At 41.5% G+C, this 18,644-nt stretch overlaps 1 protein-coding gene across 1 annotated transcript; it reads right to left on the bottom strand.

Annotated features, from left to right (window-relative positions):
* Positions 1-1,704: 1,704 nt before the first annotated feature.
* PDE6H (phosphodiesterase 6H) lies at positions 1,705-6,108 on the bottom strand. Its single transcript, XM_022577075.2, has 3 exons — positions 5,847-6,108; positions 4,662-4,702; positions 1,705-2,118 (listed from the first exon to the last, which is right to left on the bottom strand). Exons 1-3 carry the CDS (start codon positions 5,978-5,980, stop codon positions 2,042-2,044), a joined length of 252 nt encoding a protein of 83 aa, XP_022432783.2. The 5' UTR covers positions 5,981-6,108; the 3' UTR covers positions 1,705-2,041.
* Between the last annotated feature and the right edge of the window lie 12,536 nt (positions 6,109-18,644).

The raw sequence follows: 18,644 nt of genomic DNA, 5'->3' as shown, positions 1-18,644 counted from the left end.
ATGGCCCGCCTGGAACCCTGGCTCCCATGCCTGAATGTTAAGCTAAAATGCCTTTGTTTAAGCTCAGAGGAAACATCCTGACTAGGCCACCTGTGAATGGCTACAGGAAAGAAGAAATTAACAACCCCCTCCAGAGTCTGGCCAGGACCAGAAAATATTTGCAACAATTTATCACCTTTTTATTTTACCTCCTCACACCTCCGCCACTTTGTTATAGAAAAGAAACTAGCATCCATATAAGTGGAATCTAGAAAAATGGTACAGATGAACCTGTTTGCAAGGCAGAAATAGAGACACAGATGTAGAGAAAAAATGTATGGACACCAAGGGGGAAAAGCAGGAGGTAGGATAAATTGGGAGACTGGGATTGACATATATACACTAATATGTATAAAACAGATAACTAATAAGAACCTGCTGGATAGCACAGGGAACTCCACTTCAGTTCTCTGTACAGTAGAAACTAACACAATATTGTAAAACAACTATACCCCAGTTTAAAAGAAAAATAAACTAGCAACCAAACCTGGACAAGATGGTTCTTTGGGACACTGGTCCACCATCTTCTAGGTCTGCTGGCTTTCTGAATAAAGTCACTCTTCCTTGCCCCTTTTTCGGCCTGTCATGCAGTGAGCAATACGAGCTTGGACTCGGTAACATGAGGAGGGAACAAAGTGGAATTCTAGTTGGGCCAAGGGTTAAAATGAAAAATAGGCATGCTTTAAATTTCCATGATCTGGAAACCCAGTGTCCTTACCCCATTCCAATCCAGATGTGTCCCTTGGGCTTTTAGATTTCTGGCCAGAAGGTAACAATGTCATTTGTGCAAAACAGTGAGTGCAGAGCAGAGCCTGCAGCCGAAGAAATGTTCTGAAGAAATATTCTCCAGTGCTGAGCATCTCTCGTTCCCGTGCTCAGACAAAGTCACAAAATTTATCGCTACCGTGAACCTTAGATTACTTAATTCAGGCAAACTGGAGGATCCCAAGAGTGAGATCTTTGCCCAAAATGATGGTGCCAGGATTAGAACCCAAATCTCTTTCCCCTCTATCATCCTGCCTCTCTCTTCAGTTAATTTACTCCATTCTTTTGCAACAAATTACAAAACTGAAATGAAGAAGTTAATACTGCTAGTACCCAAAGCATCCAAGCCAGACAGAGGCAGCCCTTGAATTGCACAATTGCCTTGAAAGTATTGGGGAAATATAGCTATGTGCACATTACATCTGACACTACTTCACTGGTGAAGCAAACCATTGTTTTATTTTTCCGATTCCGCTACCTATCTTTTGCATCTGAGTCTAAACTTTAAAGGATACAAATCTTTTCAAGCCACTGAATCAAGGCACTCAGAAGGCTCAGAGTCTTGAGTTTAAATCTCCAGTTTGCCACCAGCTCAGAACTGTACAATTTAAAGCTGCATCAGATCTCAGGGATAACCTAGTCCAGTAAAATTTAGACCCAGAGAGTCCGTGATTTACAAAGTTATAAAGCAGAATCGGAACTTGACTCTTAATCCTATGCTTCTTTGCATGCACTGTGCTTATTTATTTCCTGTGTGACTGTGCCGTCTTTGTTTAATTGGGTCTCAGAACAGGGCATCAGATATCTGCATATAGCATTTAATACAACTTCATCATGAGATTCGAGGTATCTCCTTTATTAAAGAAAAAAGTAGAGGAGTGACATAAAGGGTATCTTAAAAGGCTAATACCGATCATAATTAATGCCTAGCAAAAACAGATTTGAGAGGCTTAAACTTTAGAGAAATACTGATGACTTCTAACCAGCTGATCGGAAAAAGTGGTAATGTTTGAAAGGCCCTATCGAAAGTTGATTTCACCCGCTCTTCTGAGCTAAACTATACTGCGTGAGAGAGTCTGACACTAAGAGAACTCTTAGTAGTAACTTAAGGGAAATGACTGTGTAAGCCAAAGAAACCACTTCCGACAGCTGTATGTCAAGACTCTGGCAGATCAATAGGGCAGAAGTAACCAAAGTTACAGCAGGTGCTGTTGAGAGTGGCAGAACCTCTGGTGCCTCAGATGATCCCAAACTGAGCAAGCTCGTTCAACTCCAAGTGGCTGAATGCCTCCCAAGGACAAATCACCGTGATATCTGCAAGGGAAAAAAGAAGAACTTATAAGCCAATCTCACCCCTAGGAGAGCCTCTTCTGCTCAAAAGGGCATCCTTCAGGCAGAGACCCCTCACCCCTCCCTTCCATATGCTGTCTAGATGACCGGGAAGTTGTCTAGAATGGCCCTTCATCCCAGGAAGGATCAGACCAGTTGTTTAATCCTCTGCAGGGCTCTGATTCCCCCAGAACAGGCTCCCAAGGTATTTGTGTTGGTTTTATTCTGCATCCTTTTTGGGGAGATGATCCAAGGCTTTTGACTGGGGCTATCCTGTGGGGGTGTAGCTCTCTGATCACACGGAGTCTCACAAAACCACTAAAGAGGGAACAGAGGTGGAATTCTAGTTAGGCCAAGGGTTAAAGTGAGAAATAGGGGTGCTTTAAATTCCCATGGTCTGGAAATCCAGTCTCCTTACTCCTTACCAATCCAGACGTGTTTCTTGGGCTTCTCTGACTGCTCTTAAGCTCCTTTACATTCTGAAATGCTTATATCCCACCGCATACTGAGAAGTGATCTCAAGGCGTCATCTCATCCAGTCTCTTGCACCAGCAATAAGATATTATTGTTCCCGAATTACAGGGAAGCTGGCTGGTACCCAGAGTGATTAAACACCCAGCAAAACATCCCACAGTTGTAGAGACTAGACTAGAGCCAGATCAAAGACTTCAGAATTTCCATCAGTATAAACCTTTTGCCACTGTTCCAAATATGTTGGCAGGGTTAAGGATGTGTTCCAGAGTCAAAAGTGAATTTTCTGGTCTTATACACACTTGGCCAAAATAGAGAAGCATTTGATTTAAAAGAGTAGCATCTGAGCTTTATAAAAGTGGCTAGAAATTCTACTGGAGATCCGAGGAGCGGCATTAGACAATAAAAAGTAGATAAACTGAGAGCTGCCCGGAAAGGACACTGATTGCTATGAGTGCCACCATTTATCAAAAGTGTATTGGATGAGCTGGAAACATGTGGCTACGCAAAAACCTGCACAAGGAAGTTTATAGCAACTTTATTCATAATTGTCAAAACTTGGAAGCAATCAAGATGCCTATCAATAGGATAAATAAACTGTGGTACAACATATAATGAAATATTCAGTGATAAAAAGAAATGCACTATCAAACCATGTAAAGACATGGAGGGAGCTTAGATAAATATTACTAAGTGAAAGAACTCATACTATATGATTCCAACTGTAGGACCATCTGGAAAAGGCAAAACTATAGAGACAGTAAAAAGATTAGTGGTTGTCAGAAGTTTACGGGGGGAAAGGGATGAACAGGTAGAGCACAAGAGATTTGGGGGGCTAGTGAAGGTATTCTGTATGAACCTGTAATGGTGGATACAGGATATTGTGCATTTGTCAAAACCCAAGGAACTGGACAACACAAAGAATGAACAAGCTATTTCAGTTAATAACAATGTATTAATATTGGGTCATGAAATATAACAAATGCCCCACGATAATGCAACATGTTAATAATAGAGGAAACAATGTACAGGGAGAGGAAGGTGGCAGAGGGGTCTATAGGAACTCTGTACTTTCTGTTTAATTTTCCTATAAACCTAAAACTACTCTAAAAAATAACGTCAATTAATTTTTAAAAGGACATGCAGGGGACTTCCCTGCTGGAGCAGTGGTTGGGGGTCCGACTGCAGGTGCAGGGGACATGGGTTCGAGCCTTGGTCTGGGAGGACACCACATGCCGTGGAGCAACTGGGCCCCTGCGCCACAACTGCTGGGCCTGAGCTCTGGAGCCCGCGAGCCACGACTGCCGAGCCCGTGCCCCTAGAGGCCAAGCTCCGCAACGGGAGAGGCCACCGCGATGAGAAGCCCGTGCACCGCGGCGAGGAGTGGTCCCCGTTCTCCGCAGCTAGAGAGATCCCGTGTGAAGCCGCAGAGACCCAGTGCAGCCAAAAATCAATAAATAGGATAAATAATTTTTTAAAAAAGGATGTGCAGTAATTTGCATGCATTATCCAACAAATAAAAATTCTAGCCAATTAAAAAATATTGTACTGGATACTTTCAGTATGTAGGGCCCTGTTCTGGGTGCCAGAGGATGTGTGAAAAAAGGAAGTAGGTGAGGGAGTGGTTGGCCCTGTAGAGTGAAAAGGCTCTCCTGGCCCCACCCTTGTTTCCAGTACCTCGCTCTGTGGTCTCAGATTGTCACTGAATTCCTCTATGTCTCAGATTTCTCTTCTGAAAAATAAAGTTGGTCTAGACTCATTCTAAGAATCCTTCTACCGTGAAAGACTGCAATTCATCACTGTGTGCCCTCAAGGGCATTTAACAAACACGAAGATTCATTAAACTTTGGGGCAAGTCTGATTTCTTTTAGAGCTTTAGCCTCTGGGCATACACATACTTATTTTGGAAGTTAAGTTAAAACCCCACTTCTCTAGGTCTTTAAAGCATCTGCTGCCTTAGGTATTTCTGGTAACTTTCAAATGCCCCATGTGGCCTGACGTAGAAAAAAAGGTGAAATTCCAAGGGTGAGAGTCACTGAAATCTTTGGGTAGCTCACCTGTTCCTAGTCCCTCCATGCCCGGAATGTCATCTCCAAACCTATGGAAAAAAAATACAAGAGAAATTAGCTGATATCGGAGCCAAAGGATCCTGGAATAAGTCATGTGAAGAGTTTCCTGATTCAAAGAGAAAGAACAAGAAGTTTATGTTTTTGTATTTGAGAAATCCCTTCTGTCTGCATTGAGCTGGCGCAAAGGAAATGGCACTCAGGCAGGTTTTAGACAATGTGTCCCAGAGCAGGAATAGTTTCCCCTCTGTAAAAATTTAGCTCAAGACAATTGAGAGCCAGAAAAAAAAAAAGAGAGAGAGATCAGTGGGGCAATTTAGTCAAGCTCCACTTTTTAAAATAGAAATTGGAATGAGAAAACAATATGAAAGTCATTAAAATGATTAATTTATCCATTTGTTTAGTTTATCCAAAAGTACATATTAAGCATCTACTATGTCCCTGGCATTGTGTTAGGCCCTGGGAGTTAAGGAAAAAAACAAACACACAAATTTTCTCTGAGGTATCTCAGTCTCAGGGAACAGATGACAAGAAATAAATGTAATATAAAATAACACAAGTTACCATCGCTGAATGTACAAAATGCAAACATGGAAGTAATGACAATGTTTGTCTAAGGGAGTCAGCAATGGCTTTCAGAAGAAATTAACATGAGTGTGTGTTGAAAATAAACAAGATTTTGCCAAGAAGAGAAAGAGAAAAACAAAGAACTGAAGAGAGAAGATTTGAAACCATAAAAATAAATGGTGTGCTCTAGAAGTGGCCAGTGTTTCTGTGTTCCAGATTAAAGCACAGGTTACATCAGCGAAGGAGAGTGGTCAAGAAAAGTCTGAAAGGTCAAGTTGAAGGTCACTGTGAAGGTTCCATTTTCCATGTTAATTCTGGCTGTAGACCAGGAATCCTTTCCTGTAGAAAGGATTCCAGGACTGAAAACATGATTCAGCAAAGATTCTGTTAGATAGGAAAACAGAGGGTGGGGTTGGAAATTTTTATAAGTCTATTTAATATTGTGAGCATTAATTTCTTAAAGCCAAATCACTCTTTTTTTTTTTATAGATCTTTATTGGAGTGTAATTGCTTTACAATACTGTGTTAGTTTCTGTTGTACAACAAAGTGAATCAGCCATATGGAGGGAAAAAAACAATAGAAAGTCTAATTTTTAATCTTGGTCTTACCCTTTCACACCTTTCTTAGGAGGCTTGCTCTTGAACTGACGAGTCTGCCTCTGCTTGAACTTGGGGGGTCCTTTGCGTGGGGTGATGGGACCTTGGTTTGAAGTTGGAGGGGCCACAGTAGAATTGTCACTCATTCTGCTGGTCCTTGGGGGGCTGATGGTTTTCTTTCAGGCTCCTTAGACAGTAAGAGAAAAAAAGAAGACCCTTCAAGGTATGAGAACCATTACTTATTAGACCCTGACGATAAACTGGAGGTGGGGAGAAAAACACCTTGATAAAGAAGCTCAGTATCTTGTGTTGACACCAAAAGGGAGAAGTTATCTTTTAAAGGGATTTTTAAGAGAATGTGGTATACATCAAGGGAAACGCTCAGTAGAGTGGGATATAAACTGGCAACTGATAGAGTTCAAAAATCTGGGTGGATTTGTTGCTCCAATAAATCTGCCACTAACTTTCTATGTGAATTTATTATAATGATGTCCTTCTGTTTGATCACCAGTTCTACCATCTATAAAGGGAGAGAAATGAACTAAAGAATGTCTATAGTCTTTGCAGCACTGAAAAATTCTTTAAGCTTTACATATTTTTCCATCTAGCTGTAAAATAACCTGACTCTAAATGTTTATTGACCCATTTTTTATGGCCTTTGTTCTTTATGGTCCTTATTTTATTTACTTCTCATGTGATCCAGAGACTTCTTTCCTAGTTCTGGGGATGACAGTGTAGTAGTCTGGATAGGGGAAACTCTGAACCTGGTGTACCAACACCACGGAAGTGTTCAATACATCCCAATACACACACACACACACACACAAGCACACAGAAGACAGTGTGGGGTGATTAAGTAGTAAGCGTGTGCTTTAACTCCACATCCAGATATAAAGTTTTCTAGCCACATATTCCTCAGAAATCTTCAACATTTTCTCCTATTTAAATCAAGGAGCTATCCAATATAATTTTCCCAGACTTTCATTTTAGCTACAAAAATGTACATAGTCATTCTTCAAGTACAAATAAAAGAACATAACAAATTTTTATTACATGTTATAATAACATGTAATAAATTAGCATGATTTATGTTAAGCTAAAGAATACTTTTCTTTCTCCTTCTCTATAACAGAAGTCGATAGCACTTAATCTGGGAAGGAAGACTCTGAAAAACCTCCACAGAACTTCCAAACAACCTTAATCTCCCACCTGGAGCCAACCTGTCCATAATCTATGGCCTGGGAGCTTGTTTTCATAGAATTCCATATTTCATTCATTATAGATTTATGCTAATATTCTTAACTTCAATTGTTCCCAACAATGTTTAGCTCATGCTAACCATCTTTTCCCTCTCTCTGCCACACTGCACACCCTTCAAAACTTATATTGTGTAACTTTTATCAACTTTTTCCTATTACTCTCAAAATCATGTAAAATTATTAATAAATCCTTGCCTCCAAGATATTTTTCTCTATTTTCTCTTCCCCAATTACTATTTTATTTCGATCCTGGCCAGTCCTCAACTCGTTCAACAAAAACACATTGACTACTCTGTGAGCTGGAACCAGGGATGGTGATGCTGGCCAGGGTCCTGGATCACCTACACATGCAATGGATCTTGTCTTGATCCCCCACTGGAATATGCTCCATGAGGCTGCTCTTTCAGTCTTTGTTCATTTCTGTAGCCTCAGAACCTACAACAGTACCCGGCCCATAGTAGGTATGCCATATACATATCTGTCAGATGAGTGAATAAATAAATAAAGAGAACTAATGCTTTGAAACTTGGGTCCTGAGATCCTGTGACCTTCCTGTGACCTTCTCCGTCAAACCATAGGTAAAGCGTCAGCTGATCTTCACCTCATAAAGCCCTCAGTGGCTTTAGAAAATATTCTGCCAGTTCCTCTACTCCCTGAATCCAATTCTTGTGCTGCGGGCCCTCTCTGGCCCTGGTAAACAGGCAAAGTTTGTGCCTCTCCCAAGTGTGGTTGGGACCATGGGAATGGCTTGGCGGGCAGCCGAGAGCAGCATTACTCTCTGACTGTGCCACCAGTAACAGACACACCCCAGCTCCGCCAAAGCCACAGAGGAAAGTTAGAGAATTTCCCTCAGATCAAGCTTTTGGACTTACCAATTCTTTCAAAGCAATAAGAAACTACAAACTTTCCTTTCTTTAATCTAGAGAGCCTACTAGGCTTAGGATTGCCACATTTAGCAAATAAAAATACAGGAAGACCAGTTAAATTTGAATTTCAGCTATACAACAAATGACTTTTTTTCTAGTATAAGTATATCCCAAATATTTCACGGCACGTACTTATACTTAGAAACTTGTCTTGTTGTTGTTTATCTGAAATTCAAATTTATCTGGGTATCTTCTATGTTATCTGGCAACTCTAACTGGGATCCTACTATGTTAGATCCAAAGTCTATAATGTGAGGGTCTAAGCTAAGGTAACCTTAGTCAGTCAAATCACCCTTTAGGGGGCAAAACAGTGTAAAGAGTAGATGCTTTAGAATCAAATAGAAATAATCTCAAATTCCTGCTCCACAAAACTGTTTATGTGACCTTGGATAAGTTGCATAACCTCTCTAGGTCTCACTCCACCTATAAAATGAATCAAATAATATCTTCTTTTTAGGGTAATGGGGAAAATAAGAGGGAATAGCGTAGAGTGTTCGGTGAAAAATACTCAAAAAGGAGTAACCTTTTTATAGTAGACCTTCTGACAGTCAAGGAAGCCCTGCACACAAATTTATGGTTTCGACATAGGTTCACCTGGACTCCCACACCCCTTCCTCCAGGCCATCTGCTGAAGGGTCCTTGTCACGCACCAGAGAGGTAATTGCTACCTGCACTTGCTGGGTAATCCTCTGCATCCTTCAGATGCCCCAACTATTAACTTATTTTTGCTCCCAAAATTCTGTCTTAAGAGGACTTCTTTGGATTCCTTTGACAACCCTAACAACAACCCCAAAGAACTTAAAATTCACACTTGACTTCTATGTACCCCTGATTACATTTCCCCTTTTCTCTGGTGAGTTTCTTTTGCATGTTTATATAATTCTGAAATTGCAGTTGCAAGTTTCTCTAGGCTTGGACGAGTTCCTGTCTAATTCCAAGTGTGATGTGTTACATAAAAGAATTGTCCTTGGAAAGAGTTATGTAAGAGTTGCCTGGCTAATCCCTGAATCCTCGTGGCCCTCGGGATTTGCGCTATGAATAATAACTGTTTTTACATTTATTGTGCATTTCGAGTACAATATTTCATTTTCGAGTACCTAGGACAGTCAACCAATCCCTAGGGTGTTTCTGTCGTAGATTTACCCTCCAGTTTTCCCTGTAACATCTTTGGGATGAGCAGAACAAATATGACCTTGTCCTGCCTTGGAAATCAGTCCTGTCGGCCACAGGTATCACCTACAGCTGAACTTATCCTGACTGTGCTTTCCTAAGAACTCCGAGGGCATCCCTGGAAGCTGAATAATCCTGAATCTAGTATCAGACTTGATTTTAGCTGCAAGCAGAGGTTTCACATGTTTGCCTCCCAAAGTGCCAAGTAATTCATTCCTTCGTGAGACAGAATGTTTTCCCTGTTTTTAAAACACGGTTAGCCCTTCCCCTTTCGAAAATTACAAGCTCTTCCTCTGCAGAAAGTGGATGCAGCAATGTAAGATTTCAAGGTATAGGTTTGAGGGAACTGAGGTTACTGTTGCCTTAGATCCAAGGCAGCAGAGCTCAGCTGTAGGAAGCTACAGATGATGCTCCATAAATTCCAGCTAAGGAAGGGCAGTTTCTGAAGATTCTTGAGTCAGGTTCTCTAATGCTACTATTATCGCCCTAGGCTTCGAGTTCCCTCTTTCTCAGCAAAGATATGGGCGAGGATGGGGCGAATATAGGCGAAGGAGCAATTTCCTCCATGGATGTGGTTGGACCTATAAACGTCACCCAGGGCCCCGCTGAGGCAGAGAGAATCTAATAATGTGGAGAGCCAAGGAAGACCCAAACCAAAGCCGTGAAAAAAACAAAAACAAAAATCCAGCAAGTACCTTGCTTCAGCTAGGAGCAAACAAACATTTTAACCTCGGAGGGAGAAGGTTTAGCACACCTGTCCTGCACTGCGGTCATTCCCCCACTGGTTCTGGTATCATTCCCCTCACCCTCACGCTCCCACATCAGCCTCTTGGTGCCTGGACTTAGTTTTCAAGCACACCCTGGGAGTAAAGAACTGTTTGCTCTGTGGTCACTTAGTGCCCCAGATCCCTCCTTTCCCAGAAAACTGTTTGCTATGGAGCCGCCAAAAGGGAGGGTCAGTTTTGGGTTGCTTCTAAGTGAATTTAGTAATCAAGGTTTGCAATGACCTTGTAATAATCAAATTTCACTCATTAGCTTGTCACATGGCATTATAAGGAAGTTTGGGTGTATTTCCTCCATGTTTTCTCCCATTTCCATCCCCATCCCTGGTCCAGGCCCACAGGTTCAGTGTGTTCTTTTCTTCCATTTCTTTGTTTTAGAGCCAAATTGAACCCCCCCCCACACCCCACGCAAACAAAAGTCCTTTGATTATATCCTGCTTAAACTCTCCAGAAGTTGAGAAATACTCACAGAGCTGAGTGTTTCTCCAATGAGCTGTCCAGTTGCCTTCCTCCCAGTAGATGAATAAAGGACCTTTGCATCCTGATTTATCTCTCTGTAATACCCTCATGCTACCTAAGCGCATCATCATAGGCTTAGGAGCATCAGCCCAGGTGCAAAGAAGCTGCAAGAGTGTGGGGTGAGACTGGGACAGGCTTTTCTGTTAATTGGATGTTCTTACAAACTGACTTGGGCTCTCTCCTGTCCATAAATAAGTATTGAATTCGCACACAAAGTGTTGATTTCCAAGGGGAGACTTGCAGATTGCAGTTCAAAATCTTTTTTCCTTCTCCATTGTTACCTTTAGTCCTTACCCCCCATTCTTCCCTTTTCCTGACACACACAAGCCCTTGCATACTGTCCCCCTCTCTCCTCTCTCTCTCTGTCACACACACACACACACATATACACACACAGATGATCACATAATTCTCACAGTGTCCCCTGCTTCATTGGAGACATTGATCATGTGAGCAGTGCCACTGAGAAATACCAGTATCTCTCCCTAATCGGTGTTATATGCATTTTCTCAGACACATGAAACCACAAGTCAGGAATAACCTAAAATTCAGTGATACGTGACAGAGAAAGAGCACAAGTGGCAGCTGGGAACTCTTAACTGATGATATTTATCTGAGAATTGATTGCTGGATCTTCCGCACCAAACGCTTCAGGGTGTAAGGTCCAGGCTACGATCCCCTTCAGTGGGACCCTTGACACCCATCTTCCAATTGCATTGAGCCACTAATATGAATTTGTACATCACTTTATACAGTTTTGAACAGACCTTGACTCATATGCCAGCATCATTAAGCTCTTTTGACAAATTTGTCATAAAGAAATTAAATGATTTATTCAAGATTGCATATAAAGTGAGTAGGGGAGCCAGGAGCAAGGCCCAGCCCTGCAAATATCTTGTGTATTCAGCTATCTTTCTACTCCACTACAGCAAAGCAGACCTGGACCGAGATGCCTGTGTTGCTGGTTACTCTGATGCATTGCTAGTGAACTACAGTGTGCTTCTCTAAATCGTTACTTATAAGAGAATTGTACTCCATGAGATTATAGAGAAAGAATGTCAATTTATCCTTTCTAGGCAGGGAATGATTCTTAACCTGCAGCCCCAAGCAGGTTACATAGGCAGCTAACCAGCTTAAGGGGATTTTTCAGTAATCTTTCCCTTGGTATTTACCAAAATTAGAGGATTCTGAAGACAGCAAACACCTTGCAGAGGCAGCAGGGTGTTTTGTCTCTGGATGGGTCTTTCCACTCCCTCCTTTGTCTCCATTACTTTTCACATCTTTCTCTACTCCTACACACCAGACCCATGGATGTCTTGATGCTTATCTGTCAAACCCTCCCACATTCTCCATGTCTTTGGTGAAGAACAGAGGACTTCTCATCAGAAACAGTGGAAGCCAGAAGGAAGTGGCACACTTTTCACATCCTGAAATAAAAGAACTGTCAATTCTGAATTCTATTATCAAGTGAATTGATCCTTCAGGAATGAAGGGGAAATAAAGACATCCTCAGACAAAGGAAGATGAAAAGAATCTGTCATCAAAATATCTTGAAAGAATAATAAAGGAAGTTCTTGAAACAGAAAGGAAATGACAGAAGAAGAAAATGTTGAACATCTAGAAAGAAACAACGATGAAAAGGGTAAAAGTATGGGATACAAGGAGGCGCATGAAAGACAAGGAACACGGTGAGCTTCGGCAAGGCTATGTGGAGAATGAAACATTGTTCAAGACCCTGCAGTTCTAAAGACCTGGTCACCTGGTACCTTCAGGAGGTGCATCGTGTTTCCCTGTTCCAAGTGGCTTCTCTTTCTGCTCTGCCTCCGCTACTTCTACTGAGTCTTAGAGGATTGGAGTAGACTAGCCAATCAACACCCCCTGCCTCTGTTGGACAGAGTTCTTCTACCAGGTCACTTCACTTGTCATTGCCTTGCCTAGTGTGGTGAACTTTTGGTCAGTTATCTATCTCAGATCTTATCAATCAGGTAATAGGGTCACGCAGCTATAAACAAGGTGATCAATAACCAAATAATTTTCTGGAAGAAGCTTGGGTGTGCCTGGATTTCACAGACAAAAGAAACAAAGCCAGCAGGAACCTTGCTGGGGGGAAAGAAAAATAGAAGATTTATAGATGGATGGAGTGACATAACATTATTTAATAGATGAATATTAAACACATTTTGCTAAGTGAAAGGATCCAAAGTCAAAAGACTCTATACTGTCTGATTTTATTTATGATATTCTCAAAAAGGCAAAACTATAGGGCTGGAGAACAGATTGGTGGCTGCCAGGGGGTGAGAGGAGGAGTTGACTACAAAGGGAAATGAAAGGAATTTTTGAAGGGCTATGGAATGATTTGGTATCTAGATCATAGTGGTGGGTATACAACTCTATGTATTTGGCCAAACCTATAGAATTGTACACCACAGAGAGCGAGTCTTCCTATATGTCAAATTTAAATCTAAATACCATAAAATACTTTTTTCAAAAAGTAATCTTTGTTTCATAGCTCTATAATCCTTAGCTCTTAATCCTTTCTGATGGATGGGAAAGTCTTGTTAATTATATACAGGAAAAGAGTTAACGGGCAGGTACTAAGTAATTAGAAAGTAATTAAGATTTTAGCTGTCCTATAAGCTGCTTACACAAGTGCTAATCTCTAATCTTTCTTTAGTGTTTCTTAAAATACCAGTGAGTCGGAAGACACACGTCAGACACGCATCTCCTCCACATTTTGAATCTCCTAGACTGAGCTTCCCACTCTACTAATGCACAAGGGACCCTAGAGAGGAACACTCTAAATGTGGAGGAGGAATGCACAGGGCCAGTCCCTCCTTCCCTTAACACCTACCACGCTAAGGGATTCTCCAGAACGACATTATTAAGCTTGAAAAAATAACTTCATTAAAAGTACAATATTCTCGGGCTTCCCTGGTGGCGCAGTGGTTGGGAGTCCGCCTGCCGATGCAGGGGACACGGGTTCGTGCCCCGGTCTGGGAAGATCCCACATGCCGCGGAGCCATGGCCGCTGAGCCTGCGCGTCCGGAGCCTGTGCTCCGCAACGGGAGCGGCCACAGCAGTGAGAGGCCCGCGTACCGCAAAAAAAAAAATAATAATACAATATTCTCTTTCAGAAAATAGAAAGAAAGGTAGGCTTCCCCACTCATTTTATGACGCCAGTTTTACTCTCATGAGTTTTAAAAATTATTTTTATGTAAGATTCAGGTGTAAGAATTATAGTTTAACATCTGTATACACTACAAAGTGATCATCGCAAGTCTAGTTATCTAGTTACCATCTATCACCATACAACTGACCCCTTCACCCATACCACATGAAACTTTTCACACCAAAATCAAACAAAAACAGTAAAAAGGAAAAGTACAGACCAATATCGCCCATGAATTTGGATGTAAAATTCCTTAAAATATTAGCATATCCAATACAGCAATATATAAAAATACTAATACGTCAAGACCAAGTGGGATTTATTCCATATACGCAAGATTTGTTCAATATTCAAAACTCAATCAACATAATTCACTATATCAACAGACTAAAGAAGAAAAATGCTATGATCCTACTAACTGATGCAGAAAAACCTTTTCACAAAATCTGGCAGACATTCATGATAAAAACTCTCAAAAAACTAGGAATAGAGGGAAACTAATAAAGACCATCTACAAAAAACCTACAGTTAACATCACATTTAATTATGAAAGGCTGAATGCTTTCTCTCTAAGCTCGGGAACAAGTCAAGGATGTCTGCCCTCATCACTCTTATCAACACGGGACTGAAAGTTCTGGCCAGTGCGATCAGGCATAAAATAATAGAAACCGCAAACACTGGAAACAAGGGAAAACAACCGTTTCTATTCGCAGATGACATGATTAGAAAATCCTAAGGACTCTATATTTTAAAACCTTCCTAAAACTAATAAGTCAGTTCAGGGCTTCCCTGGTGGCGTAGTGGTTGAGAGTCCGCCTGCCGATGCAGGGGACGCGGGTTCGTGCCCCGGTCCGGGAAGATCCCACATGCCGCGGAGCGGCTGGGCCCGTGAGCCATGGCCGCTGAGCCTGCGCGTCCGGAGCCTGTGCTCTGCAACGGGAGAGGCCACAACAGTGAGAGGCCCAGGTACCAGAAAAAAAAAAAAAAAGTGGGTTCAGCAATGGGAGATCTCATCCATTTACATAATTAAACCAGTGTTTCCCAAACTTTAAATTTACCTGCAGAGTTTTTTTAAAACAGCTTCCTGGCCCCAACCCCTGAGATTCTGATACAATAGTTCTGAAATCAGGCCTAAGAATTTGCATTTCTAGCAAATTCCTGGGCGATGCTGATCTGCCGATCCTCAGACCGCACTTAGGGTAACCTGGTTTAAACTACTGCCCATAGCCTGATGAAGCGTAAATCATTAACTTAAGGTTGAAATCCAGTTTTATACATCACACTTACTGTCTGAAATCACTTCCTAGAAATGACCCAGTGTCTTTCAAACTCAATACTCAACATGTCCAAACTCAAGTCATTACTCCCCCAATACCTCTGTTCATTCCTCTGTGTTCTCTGTCTCAGCTGGTACTCCTACCAAGGACCCACTCATCCTAGCAAGAAACCCATAAGTCACCTGTGATTCCTCACTCCTTCTCACTCTCGTCCTTCACGTCTCGTTAATCACCAAGCCATGCCGACTGCACCTAAATCTTTCTCGACTCTGATCACCTCTGTCTCTAGTTCGGGCCTAAACAGCCTCCAAACTGGTTTTGTTCTCATTGAATCCATCTACACAGCTACCAGAGTAAACTGCAAAGCAAAACACAAAATCGATCCTGTCCCTCCTTCTCTTTCAATGGCTCTGATCACGGACAGGATCAAGGCCAAGCTCCTTGCTTACATAGTGTAAGGGGTCCACTGTGACCTGGACCTGCACCTACCCCGCTCCAGGCATGCTTCTCCGCCGTATGTAATGTGCACTTTGAGGTCCAGCCACCCTGAGCTGCTTCCTTGTAATCCCCTGCACATACCACATTATTTTAGGATGCCACTCCTTTGCTCATTTCCACTTCCCTCAAATGCCTTCTCCTCCCCTTCCAACCCTCCCCATGTCAACAACCCAACACCTACTATGCTTTGAGACTGAGCATTGTAGTCACTTCCTCCAAGAAGCCTTCTCTGATATCCTTACTTAGTGCTCTCATAATACCTCATGTATATTACTTTTCCTAGGCTCACAAAAAGTTTTCCATTTGTTTATTTCTGTTTTCCCCCATTACATCCCTGGCAACAAGGACTAGCTGCACAGGTCTAGTTCTGTGTCTTGTTTATCTCTGTACCTGTGCACAGGTCGTAGCATGCTGTGGACTGGGAAAGATTAAGAGTTTGTGGAATTAAGAAATGAGTCTTTATGCCAAGGCTATGGAACCCTGAATAATGTAGTTAAAATGTCATATATATGAAAGAAAGAAAGAAAAAGAAAGGTTGGTCTCATTGACCCCTGCAGACAGGTGACCATACTCATACTCACCCTTCCCCAAGGCAATATTCTCACCACAGGAAGGAGATGGAATCAGGGGTAGAATGTAGGTAATTCTGTCTAGTTTAGATAGATACACTTCTACTAAAAAACTTCAATTCTGGCATGATTTGGTCAAGCCTTACACTGGGCATTCCAAAGACTACAAGTTATGTAAAACACAGACCTTTCCTCCTGCAATTTGTATTTGGGTGGAGAAATGAGACTAATATTCATAAAATAATCACTAAATAATACACGGCAGTGTTTACTAAGGTACTAAATTATATTTGTATAAACAGTGCACACTCTAGGGGTTCAGAGAAAAATTACACACTTGTTTGGATCAGCAGTGGAAAGGTTCAGCGAAAGAGGTAATATTGGATATGCATGCAGGCTGATTATAAGCACTGAGATGAAAATGACTCTTTTCTAGTTATTCTAACATTTGCTCTGCAGTAATAAGGATCAGAATGTGATGGTGGTGATGATTTTCTTAGGCTGGACCATTTATTGAGAACTTACTCTGAAGTAGGGATGCTGCTATATGATTTTCTCACACATCATTTCCAACCCTTCCAGCAACGCCGAAGTTGGATATCAGCCTTCTTTTACAGAAGAGAAAAAACTAAGGCTCAGAGGAGTGAAACCATTGTCCTAAGGATACAAGGACAGGAAGACACAGAGCCAGGATATCTGCCTGAACTGCAGCTCTCCGCTCCACCCCAGGTGCTGTTTGGGCCTCAAGGACACATTGCAGAATGAATAGCTCTTGCGGCAGAAAGTCTTCCCTGAGAGTTTATTTTCCCTCCAAGAAATATGTCTGTGCAGGTGGGTGGAGGCAATGGTGGGATGCAAATCCCACATCTCTTTGAGGACTGAAGTTGAAGAGTTCCTTTGAGATGTCTGTCGACTGAAGAAAATTTGTGCAGCCTAAAATTTGTGAGTTAAGTTTTATCTGGGGATCTTACTGAGGACTGTAGCCTGGGAGTCAGCCTCTCATATAGCTCTGAGGAACTGCTCCGAAGAGGTAAAAGCTCTGGTCCAAAACGACAGCTCCTACCACTCTGTGACTCTCTCAGAATTTGTCACTGGCAGAGAGAAATTTCTTCCCTGCAGAAATTTTATCTCAAATGCATCTAGTTTAAGTCTGTGGAAGGCCTTATTTAACATCATATGATGGCCCTAGAAGGTGCTTTAAAAATGCTGGTTAACAGAATGCTTAATATATACTTTTTAAATTAAAAAAAACAAAACAAAAACGAGATTAGCCCTCTGAATTGTCGTTCTTCTTCTCTGTTTAATATAAAAGCACCAGGCCAAAAGAGAAGACTCCCTAAGAACAAGTTCAGTCCTCAGACTCAGATCCTGATGGCACCTCTGAAGGCAAGAAGCCGTTAGAACCCAGGCCTTGTGCTATTACCTAGCAGTGCATGGTCTAATTTGGGGAGAACGGAGGGAACTAAAACATTCAAGTTTTTACTCCATCAAATGATGAGAGAATAACGCTAGTTTTGAGCTCAGACAATTTTTGATCACGATGGATGTATTTAGAGTTGATTTTGGTTATTTCTGCAATGTCAATAGCATTTTCACCAACACTGTGAACTTCTCTTCTCCTGGCTTAAACATCCTTAGTTTCTTCAGTAATTATTCTGATAGTTTCTAGAATTTTCCCTCTGGTCAGCCCTCCTCCACATCCCCACCAAGCTTGTTGGTCTCATCTAGAACGTATGTAGTTAGCCAACATTTTTCTTGAAATACTGTGTCTGCATTAACATAATACTCCATGTGTCATCTAGCATGGCTAGCCCACATTCTAATAGTACAATATATACATGTGATCAGGACAGTATTACTGAGAGAGTCCAAAGTTGAATTGTCCACCCTCCCACCATCTGACACATCACACTCTTGATTGTCTGCTAAATCTGTTGTCTGCTACAGCCTTGGGAGTAACTTCCAAGACAATCTCAACTCTTTTTATTCTCAACTTTTAGAACTTCCTTTTCTTTTTTCTAGTTATTTAGATATAGAACTTTACATCTATTTTATTTCAAATGCATCTAGTTTAAGTCTGTGGAAGGCCTTATTTAACATCATATGATGTCCCTAGAAGGCGCTTTAAAAATGCCGGTTAACAGAATGCTTAATATATGCTTTTTAAATTAAAAAAAAAAACAAAACGAAATATGTCTCTGCAGAAAGGGGAAGTTTCAACAGTCTGCAGTCATCCGTCACTTTTTCAGGCTCATGATGAAGGTACCATGGAAAATTTGCCTAGAATTTACATTTCAGTATCCTTATAGCAGCAAAGGAAAGCTGGAAAATACTTAAAAGTTTTGATTGTGTTCCGGAAATTCCTGTGCAAATTTCCCAGTTCCATTGATTTCATTTGCCATTACAGACCTAAGGTCATTAGAGTAAGAGCATCTTACTACCATGACAGGCATTTTCGTACACTTCCAGAAGCTCAGATATGGAGATGGGAGCCTTGGTACATAACACATCTTTGTCAGCATGGGCTAGAAGGGGGATGTCTGCCATGTTAATCTTCTTGACGGAAACTCTTAATCTCAGTTTTCTCATCAGATAAAAAATACATGTGAAAAATGAACTGCAACAGAAGAAAATGAGAAAT

The sequence above is a fragment of the Delphinapterus leucas genome, chromosome 11, assembly GCF_059928025.1.
Source record: "Delphinapterus leucas isolate spDelLeu-1000000601 "Yukka" chromosome 11, BTC_Dleu_Yukka2, whole genome shotgun sequence".
In the NCBI taxonomy this organism is placed as follows: domain Eukaryota; kingdom Metazoa; phylum Chordata; class Mammalia; order Artiodactyla; family Monodontidae; genus Delphinapterus; species Delphinapterus leucas.
This window is presented reverse-complemented; position numbering and strand designations above follow the sequence as displayed.